We start from the raw sequence: 18,822 nt of genomic DNA, 5'->3' as shown, positions 1-18,822 counted from the left end.
TTTGTAATTCGTGATATAGGCTACAGTAAGGCTCCCCATTAATTAGCTTGTTTTCATTCAACTACCGACTTCGTTAATCCTTGGCAAAGCGCCTGACGAGGTTTTAAATGATCCTCCTCTTTTATGACAACAAGTTGTGTTCATAATTCTGACTTGCAGAAAGATATGCAGGGTGTTCTCATAGCTACTGGACGTCACATTAAATCAGCATTCATGTGTTATTTTAGCTTCAACTCTATCAGATATGTGTCTTCTTTAACTTCTCTCTGATTTACTTCTGTATAAGTGATTTCCACAAGCAGGAAGTCCTCCCCTCCGTTTGAGAAAACAGGAGTAATGAATGAGCTGCGTCTCCTCACCTTCGGACAACTTGTCAAAGTCGACATAAAAGCGCAGCATCAAGGAGCCGCTGATGAAGCCGAACGCCGGGCCGATGGAGGTCACAGCGAGCAGGATGCCTGCAAAACAGCCAAAACAAAGTGCAGGATGTTCAGTTTTTCTGATTCAAATCCAACTCTACCATATGTTACATTTTGGGGAAAACCACTCACTCTGCATCTGATAAGAACTACACATTGTACACATACACATTTCTATCTCAGTTATTAACATTACACCGTTTTTTAACGTTCCCATAACAATAATGTTATTAAAAGGGGCCCATTGTCTCCTGGTTTCATTACTCCTGTTCCAGGAAACAATAAAAACTGGTTTGTGGAGGCGGAGGCTTCAGATGCCACAGGCTGGTGTTACTCTGCAGGGAGCTAACAGCTAACAGCTCACAGCTGCCTGTGAACAGAAACCTGCAGGAGCTCAGTTCTGTTGCTGTGGTCCAATGGCAGGCTCATTGAGGAAGACTTCCCCTCAGTCAGCCTTTCATTAATAACATCACGTCCAAACAATAAATACAGCTCCAAGTGGTGAGTAGGGGAGAGTGGGGTAATTTGTGCCAAGGGGCAAGTAGTTCCACCCCTGTTATCTAGAAAACCATAGAAGAAGTTGGTCATGTGACCACATATTTTTGAAGAGGCATCCATTTCAATCATCCTGCAAAGAAGGGAGACACATGGCTTGAGAGGTAAGGACATTTAAGTTAAAAAAACCATTGTTTGCCCTCCAAAGTAAAATTTCTATGATCAAGGTTTTTTGATTGCTGTGTTTGAACAATTTAGACAACTTTGAAAACAGTTCACACATGTTTTAGTGCTTTAGTAAGCTACACCATGAGTCTATACAGTTAGCATGATGCTAGCTCAAAACAGCTGGGGGATGCATTTTTTTCAAAATGGTGGGCTTGGGGTGATTTGTGCCAAAGGGCCTGGGGCCAACTTATGATTATTTACTATATATTACTTTATTGTATTTTATTGTATTTTATTGTTATTCCTTTCCTTTCCTTGAAGTAGATCCAGACCCAGGAGAGCCACCTGCCACTCCCGAGCACTTATCAAGTGACAAATCTGGTTCTTCTGCTCACTTGGGTTATGTGTCTCCAGAAGTCATTCTTCCCTTGCCAAAAGCCACAGAAAGAAAAAAAAAAATTGTAAGAAAGAAAGTGAAAACAAGAATCGTGACCGACACACCTGAGAAGATGGAGTTGGAGAAGGCTCACAAAGAAAAAGAAGATAAAAAGGCTGAACAGGAAAAGAAAAAGAATGAAAGAGAGAAGAAAAGGGCTCTGAAAGCTGCAAATCAAACCAAAACCAAGAAGAAAACAGCTGTGTACAGTAGCTCAGAAGAAAGCTCCACCACCAATGATGAGGCAGAAGATGGCCTGGAGAAGACACACAGCAGAGAAAATGAACGGGCTGAAAAGAAGAAAAGGAGTGGAAATAAGAAGGGGGCTCTGAAAGGGTCAAAACCAACCAAGCCCAAAAAGAAAGTGCTCTCCAGTAGCTCAGAAGAGAGTGACTTTCCGATTCCACTTAGCGATGCCACTCATTATGAGAGTTCAGATGTCCAGAGTGATGATGATGATGGTGACAAGGATCTGTCTGCTGGTGACTTTGTCATTGTGAAGTTTGCAGGTAAAAAATCCAAATCCTATAACTATGTTGGATTGGTGGAGAATGTTGAAGGTGACGAGATCAGTGCAAAGTTTCTGAAGCAAAGTTATAAGAGGTCTGTTGATGGAAAGCCCATCTTCACATTTAGAGAGAATGATGAAGGAGTCATCCCTAGAGGTGATGTGCTCAAGAAACTACCCACACCACAAAAACTTGGTGGTACAGCCAGAAGGGAGTATAAGTTCACATTCCCCTGCAGCATTGACAAGTGGGATGTTCAGTAGTAGGCCGAATCTGTGAAGAGATTCAGATGCAGATGATTTGCAGATGATTAGGTGCTCATTTTGGAATTTTGTTCTGAGTATGTGTTCATGTGGCGCTAGGTCCTGTTTAAGCAAATTGGCCACACCACAAAACTTAGTGGTACAGCCAGAAGGGAACAGAAGTTCATATTTCCCTGCAGCATTGGACAAGTAGGATGTTAGGTGTTCATAGGCCTTGTTATAGAAAAGTGGCCTTTGATGTTGTTAAAACTTTAAATAAACATTAAATAAATAATGTTGTATTGAATTTGTCTTGCTTTTATATAGCATTGTTGTTTGTGAGATTAAAATGATCTGTTTTACTTCAATTATCAATGGCACAATTTACCCCAGTGTATTGTCTCTAATGGCACAACTTACCCCGCACCGGGGGCAAGTTGTGCCACAAAACCACTTTTTTTTCTAAAGCTATATTTCTCAAACAGTTTATTTAAGATCCGAAGTGATTGTTCCCAGGGATGCACAACATCCTAAACTATATATATTTTAGTTGGATGCATTACTGTAATCCCCTTGCTTTAAAGGCACTTTACGTAAAAATTGGCACTACTTACCCCACTCTCCCCTATGAGCAGGAAGCTGTAAGATAACACAAGCTGAGGGAGTGTGTGGGACAACCATGACCTACATTCCCCTTAATGCTGCTTTCATTGGAAACGTTTTAATATGTTTTTAATTCAAACTTTAAAAAGCAATAGTAGAGCGCAGACCTCCACTGAGGCTGGTGCCATAAATAAAACATAATGAGTGTTTACATACATTTCCCGATTATTTTAACAAACAAAAAGAATGCATGCAGCCGCCGTGATTTGGATCAACTCCAAAGTAATCTGTGTTCTTCCCGAGCCTCAACATTTTAATCATAGACCAGTAGTTTTTCTGAAACCATGCAAACACAAGTCCTAATACTACTCTAGTCCTGAATTCAAAAATATAACTCAAGTAAAAGTATTAAAGTATATTACTGTACCTAAAGTATCAAATACAATAAATCAGTACGCAGAACTCAAAGGGTTTTAGAGTGATAGAATATTATATTATGCTAAACCAGTAATGATGTAAAGGTAATTGAAGTAACTGAACAAATGGACGTAGAATGACCAAAAACAGCTGGACCATAAACGGATGAGAAATATGTGCACAAACATTAGAAACGACTATGAAGAAACGCAAAGCAGCCAAAGAAAGTAGCCAAGGTGATTAAAAGCCCAAACAAGATAGAAGGACGACGAAGAGACGCAAACATCCAAAGGAAGTCAGACGCAAGACGACTACAAACACAAAGAGATGCAAAACAAGGGATAATATGGCTATGACATATTTATAACTAGGGCTGTACGATTTTGGGAAAAAATCTAATTGCGATTTTTCTGACAAATATTGCGATTCGAATTGCGATATTTGTTTTTAAGGACCCAACGGAAGTTTATTGTAAAATGCGGCCATAACTCCGGCTAGGAAGGTCGCATCAACGTGCTCCCGTCTCGAGCACCCCCGCAGCCCGAGCTACGAGTGAAAGAACTAAACTTACATGAAACTTCCGTTGCTTTAAAGTCGAGCTTCAGTTTCAGACTCACCCTGTAATAGAAACATGTGATGGAGCATTGCTAACCTGACCCAGATGGTTTCACCAAAGCATCTAGAGCTCCATTGGAAGCCATTTGGAAAGGGCAGGCACTTTCAGAAGCACTTGGCAGGTGATTGGATCAATCTGTCTATCACCTTCTATCATGGGCCACTTCTGATTGGTTAACAATGGCTGGTACATGTGGAGCACAGCACTTCTGATTGGTTAACAATGGCTGGTGCATGTGGAGCACAGCACTTCTGATTGGTTAACAATGGATGGTGCATGTGGAGCACAGCACTTCTGATTGGTTAACAATGGCTGGTACATGTGGAGCACAGCACTTCTGATTGGTTAACAATGGCTGGTGCATGTGGAGCACAGCACTTCTGATTGGTTAACAATGGCTGGTGCATGTGGAGCACAGCACTTCTGATTGGTTAACAATGGATGGTGCATGTGGAGCACAGCACTTCTGATTGGTTAACAATGGCTGGTGCATGTGGAGCACAGCACTTCTGATTGGTTAACAATGGCTGGTACATGTGGAGCACAGCACTTCTGATTGGTTAACAATGGATGGTGCATGTGGAGCACAGCACTTCTGATTGGTTAACAATGGCTGGTGCATGTGGAGCACAGCACTTCTGATTGGTTAACAATGGCTGGTACATGTGGAGCACAGCACTTCTGATTGGTTAACAATGGCTGGTGCATGTGGAGCACAGCACTTCTGATTGGTTAACAATGGCTGGTACATGTGGAGCACAGCACTTCTGATTGGTTAACAATGGCTGGTACATGTGGAGCACAGCACTTCTGATTGGTTAACAATGGATGGTGCATGTGGAGCACAGCACTTCTGATTGGTTAACAATGGATGGTGCATGTGGAGCACAGCACTTCTGATTGGTTAACAATGGCTGGTACATGTGGAGCACAGCACTTCTGATTGGTTAACAATGGCTGGTGCATGTGGAGCACAGCACTTCTGATTGGTTAACAATGGATGGTGCATGTGAAGCACAGCACTTCTGATTGGTTAACAATGGATGGTGCATGTGGAGCACAGCACTTCTGATTGGTTAACAATGGCTGGTGCATGTGGAGCACAGCACTTCTGATTGGTTAACAATGGCTGGTGCATGTGGAGCACAGCACTTCTGATTGGTTAACAATGGCTGGTGCATGTGGAGCACAGCACTTCTGATTGGTTAACAATGGCTGGTGCATGTGGAGCACAGCACTTCTGATTGGTTAACAATGGCTGGTGCATGTGGAGCACAGCACTTCTGATTGGTTAACAATGGCTGGTGCATGTGGAGCACAGCACTTCTGATTGGTTAACAATGGCTGGTGCATGTGGAGCACAGCACTTCTGATTGGTTAACAATGGATGGTGCATGTGGAGCACAGCACTTCTGATTGGTTAACAATGGCTGGTACATGTGGAGCACAGCACTTCTGATTGGTTAACAATGGATGGTGCATGTGGAGCACAGCACTTCTGATTGGTTAACAATGGCTGGTGCATGTGGAGCACAGCACTTCTGATTGGTTAACAATGGATGGTGCATGTGGAGCACAGCACTTCTGATTGGTTAACAATGGCTGGTGCATGTGGAGCACAGCACTTCTGATTGGTGTTGATGACTGACTCACCAGAAGAAAATAAAAAATTGTAAAAAAAAAAAAAATGTTAAAAAAAATGGCAGGCTTTGCGATTTGATAATCGCATCATTTCAAATCGCGATTTCGATTTCAAATCGATTAATCGTTCAGCCCTAGCTACAGAACGACTGCAATAAGAAGGGAAACAAACAAAAAGACACTAAATGGACCAAAACAACAACAAAGACCAAATAACCAAAAGCAATACAAAAAACGTTGAAAAAAACCACTAAACGATGAAAGCGGCGCCAAACATTTAAAGGAAGTCAGAATATGACAACAAGAAGATGCAAGACGAGCGATGATATCAGTACGAAACTAACCCCCCCCCCCCCACCAAAAAAGCGAACAAAAAGACCGAAAATTGACAAAAAGTCGTAAAATAACAACAAACTATCCAAACCAACCCAAGGACAGTATTGAAGTGGAGCTTCCTGGACGTACCGAGGTACAGCGGGGAGTTCTTCCTGCTGGCGTGGTCGTCGATGTACGAGATGCCGAAGGGCTGGATGGGCACGGCTCCGATGCCCAGCAGCAGCTGCCCCATCAGGAGAAGAGGGTAGACCCCCTGCTGGGCCCCGCCCTGCTGCCCGCTGCAGCTCTGATTGGACGAGGAGGTGGAGACGGGGCTCTCTGATTGGCAGAGGCTGGAGCTGTTAACACCGGAAGCTGTGGGGAAAAGAGGGGAACATATTTAACTAATAGATGTCACCGTGAAACTTTCCCTCTTCATTACTGGCATTAAGACAATACTCTTTGATATTAGAAGTTTTCTGAAATGTGATGTTTAAATAAACAAATGAGACCTTATTTTATGACATATCTGCTCATTTGCATATTATTCGTCACAGGGATGTGAACATTGAATAAAGCAAGGTCCATCTTTTGTACGGGGAAATTCCCTAAATATAATCTGATGAACACACATTTCATATTCTTCAAATAGACGATACAAGTTTGCATATGTATATACAGTACATGTGCAATAAGTAGTTACTACAAAAAGGTAGTTGCAAGTTAATCCTGCATGTACTACTACTTTGATAGCAAAAGTACTTATTATGAAAAATGTGCCTTTACATCTTCATGGATTTATATTATTTTATACATCACATTAAACTTAGTGATTCATTACATTCATCAAGTAAAGGTTAAGCTAACTTGTGAAAGTTATTATAATGCCAGCTATCTTTATTCATAAGAAGCAGGAAAAGGAAATACTGAAAGCTAGAGTAAATGTACTTGGTAAACTAACAAGGAAATATGAAATCACAAAAGACTAAGATTTATACTGGATTTTGTTTGTTTTTAGTTACAAATTATCATATATTTATTATCTAAGAAAAAGCAAAAGAAATAAGAATAGATTTGACCGGACAATGAAGCTAAATGTGTGTGAGTGTGTGTGTGTGTGTGTGTTCTCACAGTTAATGCTGTCTGTGTACTCGTACTTCCCTCCCAGGAAGTGCGGCAGCGACATGATCAGCGAGGCGAGACACGCCAGCAGAGCGCCGCCGCCGATGCACCGCGGCCGGTGGACCTGACTCCCCAAGAAACTCACGAACACGATGAGGATCGTGTTCCCCACCTGCACACACACACACACACACACACACACACACACACACACACACACACACACACACACACACACACAGATATGCTGGTTTTTGTTTGCATTGGGGACCATGTGTCGGATCATCCCATGCAGGGACCTTGTAACCTCATTTAACACATACCATGAAAATTATCCCAAGATCTCACAAGCATTTTCTCAGGAAAGTCGACAACATTTGACAAACTATTCCTGGAAAAGACTGTGTCTTGGTTTCCCCGTGGAAACCCTGACAGCAGACGGCACATGTGGAAACCTCCTTGCTTTCCTGAGTTGTTTTAAATTAGTTTGCAGTCAGTTTGAGTCTCTTGGTATTTGTTTATTAGCCGAATGTACCTAAATAATCATAAATGAGCTTTTTGTATCTTGTTGTTGTGGCTTATTGTTTATATCATTGTACTTTATAAATGATGTTTTTATTGAACAAGGACCATGCATAAAATACATTCATCTGAAGAAGAGATGAGGTGATATAAAATACATTCATCTGAAGAAGAGATGAGGTGATATCAAATACATTCATCTGAAGAAGAGATGAGGTGATATATGCCAGGTTTGAGCTAGTAGCTCATTTCCATCCACGTCTCTTTCTGGTCACTTCAGTCTTTTTGTCGTTTTGCATCTCCTTTTAGTATTTGTGTCATTTTGTGGTAGTCGTTCTAATTTCTGTTGTTTCTGTCTCTTTGTGGTTTCTCTCTGTCTTTGTCATGGTTTAAGTCTCTGTGGTTATTTTAGTCTCTTCCTGTTGATCTTATAGCGACATGTTTGCATTGAAGGCCAATGGGCCCTCTGTCATGTTGGGCCCTGTGTGTCCGTCACTGACCTCGTTGAAAGAAGCCAGGAGTCCCGACTTCTGGCTGTTGAAGCCGTAGCGTCTCTCGATGGTGGAGATGGAGCTCTTCATGTAGCCCGACACCAACAACTGAGCCAACTGCAGCAAACTGTGGCAAAACACGAAGAACTGCAGAGAAGAAGAAGAAGAAGAAGAAGAAGAAGGAGAATAACAAGGAAAACACTGAAACATCTGCAGATGTCAAACTCCTGATTTAAAATGAGTCCAGGTTTTGAGTGATTTACGAAACGAAGAGTTCATCAGAGTTTCGTGACATGTCGAGAGGAAATGTTTACATGTGAACAATACCAGGATGAACTTCAGGAAGGGAAGTTTCACCTCAGACAAGAAGGAAATCGGTGCCGAAAACAACAAAACCTTGAACACCTACTCCTGCAGATTAACATGCTTTTAATTTACACGTAGACGAAGATACAAACTCATATGTCTCCAAGAAAAGCATCTGTGTCCGCGGGGTATTAATTATCATGGAATATGAATAATACAAATGTTTCTTCGGTTATTGTGCGTATTTTCAAAGTCAGGTTACATAAAAACATGGATAGGCCCAAAAACCACCCTGATTTATTTGTTTCCCAAAAATGTCTGTTTTATTAGTTTTATTGGTATTGTTTTGTCTTCTATGACACCGTCTATGAAACCTTCTATGTTTTACCTACTTCATGGAGGATTTCTTTATGTTACTTTTCAAAATATGTTCCAAATGGACTGAAAGCAATATTCAACATTTAAACCCAACGATATGTGCATTTTTTTGTCATCAAACGTAGATGTAAAGTAGACAAACCTTGACGCTGTAGAAGAGACTCCGGTGTCGGGCGGGGGGGCGAAACTCCGCGGGGTCAGGGTTCATTTTGAGGTCGTTGGCTCCCATGATTTAATTTATATCACACAGACTGAAGCAAAAACCTGTCAAATACAACCACAGTTCGACAGAGGTAAAGCTTCAAAGTCCAGTGTCTGATAACACACTTTTATGACCTTGTTAATTTAAACACAAATGCAAAAGATCACACCGCTGCAGCATAAATAATGTGCATGTGCTGCATGTCTGCACAAAGAGAGATTGATAGGCAGATAGTCAAATGGAAGCTGCAGACTGAGGTTTGGATAAAAGCTAACTAAATCACTGCATGTAGAAAGAGCGGGAGACGTTTAATGAGGGTTTGAAAAAAGAAACAACCACAATAGGACACAGCTCGAACAAGTGATGGATGTTTTTCAGACTATTTGGCGATCTCTGAAGTTTCTTTTACAAATTGGCTGCTGGATAAAGAGTAAAGTCGCTACGTAGGGAGTTGTTTTTTTGTCATTCAACCAATTGAATACTTTTGCGTCCCATTGGGTTAAAGAGTCTTCTGATGGAGCGCCTTGATATCTCAATGGTTGCAAACCAGAGTGGAAAATAATGGTCCAATTTACAGAAAACTGAATGGTTAGACCACGGAAAGCCCATTATATTTTGGCGCGGATCTGAATTAAGGGGTGAATAATTTGATTAAAAGTGTATCTATAATTCTTATTTACATCCAAGTTAGGGAACTTTTGCTGCAAATAATTAGTAGCTGACAAAGATAACAACATCTTGTTTTTTAAACCTGCACAGATTGTATAGAAGTCTATGAGAAAATGTTCCTACTTCTCTCTCTCTTTATTACCTCAGATTGTGTAGAAGTCTATGAGGAAATGTTCCTACTTCTCTCTCTCTTTATTACCTCAGATTGTAGAGAAGTCTATGAGAAAATGTTCCTACTTCTCTCTCTCTTTGTTACCTCATATTGTATAGAAGTCTATGAGGAAATGTTCCTACTTCTCTCTCTCTTTATTACCTCAGATTGTAGAGAAGTCTATGAGAAAATGTTCCTACTTCTCTCTTTCTTTATTGCCTCAGATTGTAGAGAAGTCTATGAGGAAATGTTCCTACTTCTCTCTCTCTTTATTACCTCAGATTGTATAGAAGTCTATGAGGAAATGTTCCTACTTCTCTCTCTCTTTATTACCTCAGATTGTATAGAAGTCTATGAGGAAATGTTCCTACTTCTCTCTCTCTTTATTACCTCAGATTGTAGAGAAGTCTATGAGGAAATGTTCCTACTTCTCTCTCTCTTTATTACCTCAGATTGTAGAGAAGTCTATGAGGAAATGTTCCTACTTCTCTCTCTCTTTATTACCTCAGATTGTATAGAAGTCTATGAGGAAATGTTCCTACTTCTCTCTCTCTCTTTATTACCTCAGATTGTATAGAAGTCTATGAGGAAATGTTCCTACTTCTCTCTCTCTTTATTACCTCAGATTGTATAGAAGTCTATGAGGAAATGTTCCTACTTCTCTCTCTCTTTATTACCTCAGATTGTAGAGAAGTCTATGAGGAAATGTTCCTACTTCTCTCTCTCTTTATTACCTCAGATTGTAGAGAAGTCTATGAGGAAATGTTCCTACTTCTCTCTCTCTTTATTACCTCAGATTGTATAGAAGTCTATGAGGAAATGTTCCTACTTCTCTCTCTCTTTATTACCTCAGATTGTAGAGAAGTCTATGAGGAAATGTTCCTACTTCTCTCTCTCTTTATTACCTCAGATTGTAGAGAAGTCTATGAGGAAATGTTCCTACTTCTCTCTCTCTTTATTACCTCAGATTGTATAGAAGTCTATGAGGAAATGTTCCTACTTCTCTCTCTCTTTATTACCTCAGATTGTAGAGAAGTCTATGAGGAAATGTTCCTACTTCTCTCTCTCTTTATTACCTCAGATTGTATAGAAGTCTATGAGGAAATGTTCCTACTTCTCTCTCTCTTTATTACCTCAGATTGTATAGAAGTCTATGAGGAAATGTTCCTACTTCTCTCTCTCTTTATTACCTCAGATTGTAGAGAAGTCTATGAGGAAATGTTCCTACTTCTCTCTCTCTTTATTACCTCAGATTGTAGAGAAGTCTATGAGGAAATGTTCCTACTTCTCTCTCTCTTTATTACCTCAGATTGTAGAGAAGTCTATGAGGAAATGTTCCTACTTCTCTCTCTCTTTATTACCTCAGATTGTAGAGAAGTCTATGAGGAAATGTTCCTACTTCTCTCTCTCTTTATTACCTCAGATTGTATAGAAGTCTATGAGGAAATGTTCCTACTTCTCTCTCTCTTTATTACCTCAGATTGTATAGAAGTCTATGAGGAAATGTTCCTACTTCTCTCTCTCTTTATTACCTCAGATTGTATAGAAGTCTATGAGGAAATGTTCCTACTTCTCTCTCTCTTTATTACCTCAGATTGTATAGAAGTCTATGAGGAAATGTTCCTACTTCTCTCTCTCTTTATTACCTCAGATTGTATAGAAGTCTATGAGGAAATGTTCCTACTTCTCTCTCTCTTTATTACCTCAGATTGTATAGAAGTCTATGAGGAAATGTTCCTACTTCTCTCTCTCTTTATTACCTCAGATTGTAGAGAAGTCTATGAGGAAATGTTCCTACTTCTCTCTCTCTCTTATTACCTCAGATTGTATAGAAGTCTATGAGGAAATGTTCCTACTTCTCTCTCTCTTTATTACCTCAGATTGTATAGAAGTCTATGAGGAAATGTTCCTACTTCTCTCTCTCTTTATTACCTCAGATTGTAGAGAAGTCTATGAGGAAATGTTCCTACTTCTCTCTCTCTTTATTACCTCAGATTGTAGAGAAGTCTATGAGGAAATGTTCCTACTTCTCTCTCTCTTTATTACCTCAGATTGTATAGAAGTCTATGAGGAAATGTTCCTACTTCTCTCTCTCTTTATTACCTCAGATTGTAGAGAAGTCTATGAGGAAATGTTCCTACTTCTCTCTCTCTTTATTACCTCAGATTGTAGAGAAGTCTATGAGGAAATGTTCCTACTTCTCTCTCTCTTTATTACCTCAGATTGTAGAGAAGTCTATGAGGAAATGTTCCTACTTCTCTCTCTCTCTTATTACCTCAGATTGTATAGAAGTCTATGAGGAAATGTTCCTACTTCTCTCTCTCTTTATTACCTCAGATTGTATAGAAGTCTATGAGGAAATGTTCCTACTTCTCTCTCTCTTTATTACCTCAGATTGTATAGAAGTCTATGAGGAAATGTTCCTACTTCTCTCTCTCTTTATTACCTCAGATTGTATAGAAGTCTATGAGGAAATGTTCCTACTTCTCTCTCTCTTTATTACCTCAGATTGTAGAGAAGTCTATGAGGAAATGTTCCTACTTCTCTCTCTCTTTATTACCTCAGATTGTAGAGAAGTCTATGAGGAAATGTTCCTACTTCTCTCTCTCTTTATTACCTCAGATTGTATAGAAGTCTATGAGGAAATGTTCCTACTTCTCTCTCTCTTTATTACCTCAGATTGTATAGAAGTCTATGAGGAAATGTTCCTACTTCTCTCTCTCTTTATTACCTCAGATTGTATAGAAGTCTATGAGGAAATGTTCCTACTTCTCTCTCTCTTTATTACCTCAGATTGTAGAGAAGTCTATGAGGAAATGTTCCTACTTCTCTCTCTCTTTATTACCTCAGATTGTAGAGAAGTCTATGAGGAAATGTTCCTACTTCTCTCTCTCTTTATTACCTCAGATTGTATAGAAGTCTATGAGGAAATGTTCCTACTTCTCTCTCTCTTTATTACCTCAGATTGTAGAGAAGTCTATGAGGAAATGTTCCTACTTCTCTCTCTCTTTATTACCTCAGATTGTAGAGAAGTCTATGAGGAAATGTTCCTACTTCTCTCTCTCTTTATTACCTCAGATTGTAGAGAAGTCTATGAGGAAATGTTCCTACTTCTCTCTCTCTTTATTACCTCAGATTGTAGAGAAGTCTATGAGGAAATGTTCCTACTTCTCTCTCTCTTTATTACCTCAGATTGTATAGAAGTCTATGAGGAAATGTTCCTACTTCTCTCTCTCTTTATTACCTCAGATTGTAGAGAAGTCTATGAGGAAATGTTCCTACTTCTCTCTCTCTTTATTACCTCAGATTGTATAGAAGTCTATGAGGAAATGTTCCTACTTCTCTCTCTCTTTATTACCTCAGATTGTATAGAAGTCTATGAGGAAATGTTCCTACTTCTCTCTCTCTTTATTACCTCAGATTGTAGAGAAGTCTATGAGGAAATGTTCCTACTTCTCTCTCTCTTTATTACCTCAGATTGTATAGAAGTCTATGAGGAAATGTTCCTACTTCTCTCTCTCTTTATTACCTCAGATTGTATAGAAGTCTATGAGGAAATGTTCCTACTTCTCTCTCTCTCTATTACCTCAGATTGTAGAGAAGTCTATGAGGAAATGTTCCTACTTCTCTCTCTCTTTATTACCTCAGATTGTATAGAAGTCTATGAGGAAATGTTCCTACTTCTCTCTCTCTTTATTACCTCAGATTGTATAGAAGTCTATGAGGAAATGTTCCTACTTCTCTCTCTCTTTATTACCTCAGATTGTATAGAAGTCTATGAGGAAATGTTCCTACTTCTCTCTCTCTTTATTACCTCAGATTGTAGAGAAGTCTATGAGGAAATGTTCCTACTTCTCTCTCTCTTTATTACCTCAGATTGTAGAGAAGTCTATGAGGAAATGTTCCTACTTCTCTCTCTCTCTTATTACCTCAGATTGTAGAGAAGTCTATGAGGAAATGTTCCTACTTCTCTCTCTCTTTATTACCTCAGATTGTATAGAAGTCTATGAGGAAATGTTCCTACTTCTCTCTCTCTTTATTACCTCAGATTGTAGAGAAGTCTATGAGGAAATGTTCCTACTTCTCTCTCTCTTTATTACCTCAGATTGTAGAGAAGTCTATGAGGAAATGTTCCTACTTCTCTCTCTCTTTATTACCTCAGATTGTAGAGAAGTCTATGAGGAAATGTTCCTACTTCTCTCTCTCTTTATTACCTCAGATTGTAGAGAAGTCTATGAGGAAATGTTCATACTTCTCTCTCTCTTTATTAGCTCAGATTGTTTAGAAGTCTGAGAAAATGTTCCTACTTTTAGAATCTGTTTTCTGATTGGCTGAGGCTACTCTCTTGCTGAGAGTTATATTTTGGTTTGGGCCTGAACATTTTATGACATAAATAACAGCGACACGGAAAGGGAAAGAAAATCAGAAAAGACGGAAATCAACCTCAGACGATCAGGAAGACACAGATCTCTAATCAGCAGAGGAATGTCAACAGAAGGAAAGACACGCAATCTGGGTGGTAGTTTTTATCTCGTAACGGTCAAATAAAAACAAAATAATCTCAGAGTCTAAGAAATGCTCTTTGTTTTTCTGTTATGGCATAACAGGTGGATATGGTCCGGCAGCGGCTCAGTCAGTAGGGGCTTGGACTGTGAGCCGTAGGGTTGCCTAACAGACCTCAATATGGAGTGTGGACTGCTACTTGGAGAGGTCCCAGTTCACCTCCTGCCCTGCCATGGTGCCCTTGAGCAAGGCACAGGACATACAAAAACGCAAATATTCCCTAAGATTAAAAATAGTAAATATATGAGAATTTATTTTGATTAAAGTATTTCAGTTTTTCGCTGTCAGCATTATTTTACAGATGGAAACTTTGATGCTTTCCTTTTTGTCGGTCTCCAGAAGTATTTCAGTATTTGGCTGAGAGTCTGTGTGATGGAGGATGACTCCGCTGCCTCGTCATTATTTGGTGAAGCTGGTTTCCAAACCAGAGCGTGTCGATTACATTTAACTCCAAGTGGTTCACAATGAATCACTGAGGTGAGGTGGAGACGTTTTAATGAGTTTGCAAAAACATTGAAGATGCAAGAAAAAAAGCTTAAGCGTGATGAGTTGTGATTTTCACACCTAAAATAAGACATCAAAAAGTCCCCTTCAAACTTTATAAAGTACTTTCTACTGCAGAATCCGAGGTACAATTAGTATTCAGATATAGTTAGTGATACAGAAATACTCTGTCAAGTCAAACGAATGCATTCAAAAGTAGGAAAACTAAATAATAATAATAATACACAAATACATACTGTATGAATAATAAATAGTATAAATGAAAGATAACTAATATAATAATTACAAACAAATGCATTAATATGTTGCGTCAAGTAAAAAAAAGAGTATTTTTTCTAATTATATACTGCTGTTTAACCAAGGGATCAATACAGTGTTATTATAACTTATTATAATACTTTATATATATTATTTTTGTATTATGTTTAGTGTTTTTTATACCTTAAGATAAGATAAGATGGAACTTTATTTATTTATCCCCCTGTGAGTCACAACATGTTTTAGATTAAAGCATGTTCCTGTGAATGTAGAGTAAAAGTATGAAGTAGCAGGAAATGGTAAAGGTATTACACTACTGCAGTATCTGAGTACTTAGTTACTCTCTAACACTGATCAGAACTACACCACTGTCAGGATTTAAATACAAGTTTGAAGTTAAGCTTTTATTTTAAAGTTTGCATTGATTTTAAAGTTTGTAAAGTTTGTAAATGAAAACTCACTGTGAGCTGCTTCTCCTCTCAGGTCCGACACTCCTCCACTGCTCCTCACACAGGGAGGAGGAGGAGGAGGGGCTAGTGTGAGCAGCAGGTGGAGCCAAATGTACACATCGCTTAACAACTCATTCTACTATCAGTGAATTATAGTCGCCCCCTGCTGGTGATATGAGAGAATGCAGCCCTTTAGGCAAGGCAAGTTCATTTATACAGCACCTTTCAACACAAGGCAATTCAAAGTGCTTCACCAAAATGAAAGACATTAAGAAAATGGCATTTAAAAACAGTCATTAAAAAGCAAAGATAACAAAACAAACATTAAAAGACAAAATACATGAATAAAAGTTACAGTGCAGTTTAAGATGTGAATAGTTCAATTAAAAGCAGCGTCAAAAAGAAAGTCTTCAGCCTGGATTTAAAAGTAGTCAGAGTTGCAGCGGACCTGCAGGTTTGTTCCAGATGTTTGGAGCATCATAACTGAACTCCTCCAGGTTTAGTTCTGACAGAGGGGACAGAAAGCAGACCTGAAGACCTGAGAGATCTGGTTCTGGGGACAGAGAGCAGACCTGAAGACCTGAGAGTTCTGGTTCTGGGGACAGAGAGCAGACCTGAAGACCTGAGAGTTCTGGTTCTGGGGACAGAGAGCAGACCTGAAGACCTGAGAGTTCTGACTCTGGGGACAGAGAGCAGACCTGAAGACCTGAGAGTTCTGGTTCTGGGGACAGAGAGCAGACCTGAAGACCTGAGAGATCTGGTTCTGGGGACAGAGAGCAGACCTGAAGACCTGAGAGATCTGGTTCTGGGGACAGAGAGCAGACCTGAAGACCTGAGAGATCTGGTTCTGGGGACAGAGAGCAGACCTGAAGACCTGAGAGATCTGGTTCTGGGGACAGAGAGCAGACCTGAAGACCTGAGAGTTCTGGTTCTGGGGACAGAGAGCAGACCTGAAGACCTGAGAGTTCTGGTTCTGGGGACAGAGCGCACACCTGAAGACCTGAGAGTTCTGGTTCTGGGGACAGAGAGCAGACCTGAAGACCTGAGAGTTCTGGTTCTGGGGACAGAGAGCAGACCTGAAGACCTGAGAGATCTGGTTCTGGGGACAGAGAGCAGACCTGAAGACCTGAGAGTTCTGGTTCTGGGGACAGAGAGCAGACCTGAAGACCTGAGAGTTCTGGTTCTGGGGACAGAGAGCAGACCTGAAGACCTGAGAGTTCTGGTTCTGGGGACAGAGAGCAGACCTGAAGACCTGAGAGATCTGGTTCTGGGGACAGAGAGCAGACCTGAAGACCTGAGAGATCTGGTTCTGGGGACAGAGAGCAGACCTGAAGACCTGAGAGATCTGGTTCTGGGGACAGAGAGCAGACCTGAAGACCTGAGAGATCTGGTTCTGGGGACAGAGAGCAGACCTGAAGACCTGAGAGTTCTGGTTCTGGGGACAGAGAGCAGACCTGAAGACCTGAGAGTTTCTGGTTCTGGGGACAGAGAGCAGACCTGAAGACCTGAGAGTTCTGGTTCTGGGGACAGAGAGCAGGACCTGAAGACCTGAGAGTTCTGGTTCTGGGGACAGAGAGCTGACCTGAAGACCTGAGAGTTTCTGGTTCTGGGGACAGAGAGCAGACCTGAAGACCTGAGAGTTCTGGTTCTGGGGACAGAGAGCAGACCTGAAGACCTGAGAGTTCTGAATTCTGGGGACAGAGAGCAAGACCTGAAGACCTGAGAGTTCTGGTTCTGGGACAGAGAGCAGACTGAGACGAGAGTTACTCTGCAGGAGCAGACCTGAAGACCTGATAGATCTGGTTCTGGGGACAGAGAGCAGACCTGAAGACCTGAGAGATCTGGTTCTGGGGACAGAGAGCAGACCTGAAGACCTGAGAGATCTGGTTCTGGGGACAGAGAGCAGACGTGAAGACCTGAGAGATCTGGATGGTTCATAATTTAGCAGGAGGTCAGAAATGTATTTTGGGCCTAAACCATTCAAAGCTTTATAAACCAGCAGCAGTATTTAGAAATCTATTCTTTGACACACAGGAAGCCAGTGTAAAGACTATAGGGACACAAATGGAAACAAAAAATGTCTCTCTGGTGCAGTAAGAAATATATATTCATATTTGATTATATATAATTCTTACAAATTTAAATAAACTATTATTCTAGTAAACACCATAAATGATCATTTCATATATGCTGTTATGACCTGGCTCAAAAGGCCACAACAAAGAGGACACGTCAACGGTTAGCAAAAGTTTACACAAAAAATAAAAAAATGTACACAAACAATTCAAATCAACCAAATTAATTAAGTGCAAAGTAAGTAAAGTATGAGGTGTGGACGTCAGTGGTGTCAGTAGTGTAAATGCAGGGTGAGGATTGCATGGACGTGTATGTGTGAGGGTGTTGAGGTGCACAAAGTGAAGCAACTGAAATAACTGATAGCATACTCAGCCGAGAGGAGCAGAGAGGCTTTAAATACCTGCAGGGCACCAGACCCAGGTGCCCTGACTTACTGCAATCAAGGCGGCTGGATGCAGCACAGCCACACCCTCTCAAGATCAACCCACAGGGGCATCACATATGCTAACAGAAAAATAACTAATAATTGAAGTTTGATCAACTTTAAATCAACACTTTTTTAATGATAAACCCCAAAGTGTTACCTCATTTTCTCATAGACTTCAATACAATCTGATATATTTTTGCCAGTGGAGTCGCCCCTGCTGGATATTAGAAATACAACCCCTTTGAAGGACATACAGGAGATGTACAGTCAATAAGGTTTAATTAACAATCAAATGTACTCTAAATAACCCCAATGAACAATAACAATCCACCACACCTTGAACTTTATGTTATATGTCTTTGCCCTGTGCTGTGTGTTGTACTTTTTATTGTCTGTTTATTGTATGTTGAATTGTATGGAACAAGCTGTAATACTCTGCACTGAACACAAATTCCACCAGCCTGGCTGTGTGGTCATTAACGATTCTAATCTAATCTAAATATAATATTGTTTTAAAGTTTTATAGTCCTGATAACAATTTGCAATTTTCTATACATCCGTAAATTATATACTATCATATGTATACAGTATGCCTATGCTCCTGTATGAGCCTATATTCCTGCACCTGCAGTATTTTTGACTTTTTTAAGGAACATTTTAATTTATATTGTTTATATTTGATATACTATTTTTCATTTTTAATTGTTAACTCTATTCCACTTTCTACTTTTAAGTATTTGTATTTTAATGTTGAACACACTGGTCGTGTAACAAAGGAATTTCCAAAATTGTGATTAATAAAGTATCTATCGGGAGTGAGTGGCTGAGTGATCGATGGAGTAA

At 40.1% G+C, this 18,822-nt stretch overlaps 2 protein-coding genes across 5 annotated transcripts in view; one reads left to right on the top strand and one right to left on the bottom strand.

Moving 5' to 3' along the window:
* Nucleotides 1-15,557, bottom strand: part of slco2b1 (solute carrier organic anion transporter family, member 2B1) — a 37,025-nt gene extending 21,468 nt beyond the window's left edge. For 2 of the 3 annotated variants that reach the window (XM_034220683.1, XM_034220685.1), the window contains exons 1-6: nt 15,489-15,557; nt 8,823-8,944; nt 8,006-8,143; nt 6,993-7,155; nt 6,012-6,236; nt 360-458 (exon numbers count right to left, since the gene is read on the bottom strand). In XM_034220683.1, the coding sequence (XP_034076574.1) occupies nt 360-458; nt 6,012-6,236; nt 6,993-7,155; nt 8,006-8,143; nt 8,823-8,909 (712 nt within the window). In that variant the 5' untranslated portion in view covers nt 8,910-8,944; nt 15,489-15,557. Of the gene's footprint in view, nt 1-359; nt 459-6,011; nt 6,237-6,992; nt 7,156-8,005; nt 8,144-8,822; nt 8,949-15,488 lie in introns of all 3 variants that reach the window. The other variant, XM_034220684.1, reaches the window with a different exon arrangement.
* On the top strand, nt 906-2,573 carry LOC117549090 (uncharacterized protein PFB0765w-like). Of its 2 annotated transcripts, none has more exons than XM_034220687.1 (2): nt 906-1,078; nt 1,407-2,573. In XM_034220687.1, exon 2 carries the CDS (start codon nt 1,592-1,594, stop codon nt 2,288-2,290), a length of 699 nt encoding a protein of 232 aa, XP_034076578.1. In that variant the 5' UTR covers nt 906-1,078; nt 1,407-1,591; the 3' UTR covers nt 2,291-2,573. The 2 variants fall into 2 exon arrangements, with proteins under 2 accessions (XP_034076578.1, XP_034076577.1); XM_034220686.1 differs by having other exon boundaries at nt 1,404-2,573.
* Nucleotides 15,558-18,822: the final 3,265 nt, after the last annotated feature.

The sequence above is a fragment of the Gymnodraco acuticeps genome, unplaced genomic scaffold, assembly GCF_902827175.1.
Source record: "Gymnodraco acuticeps unplaced genomic scaffold, fGymAcu1.1, whole genome shotgun sequence".
Taxonomy (NCBI): domain Eukaryota; kingdom Metazoa; phylum Chordata; class Actinopteri; order Perciformes; family Bathydraconidae; genus Gymnodraco; species Gymnodraco acuticeps.
The sequence above is the reverse complement of the archived record's forward strand: the minus strand, read 5'-3'. Positions and strand labels throughout refer to the sequence as shown.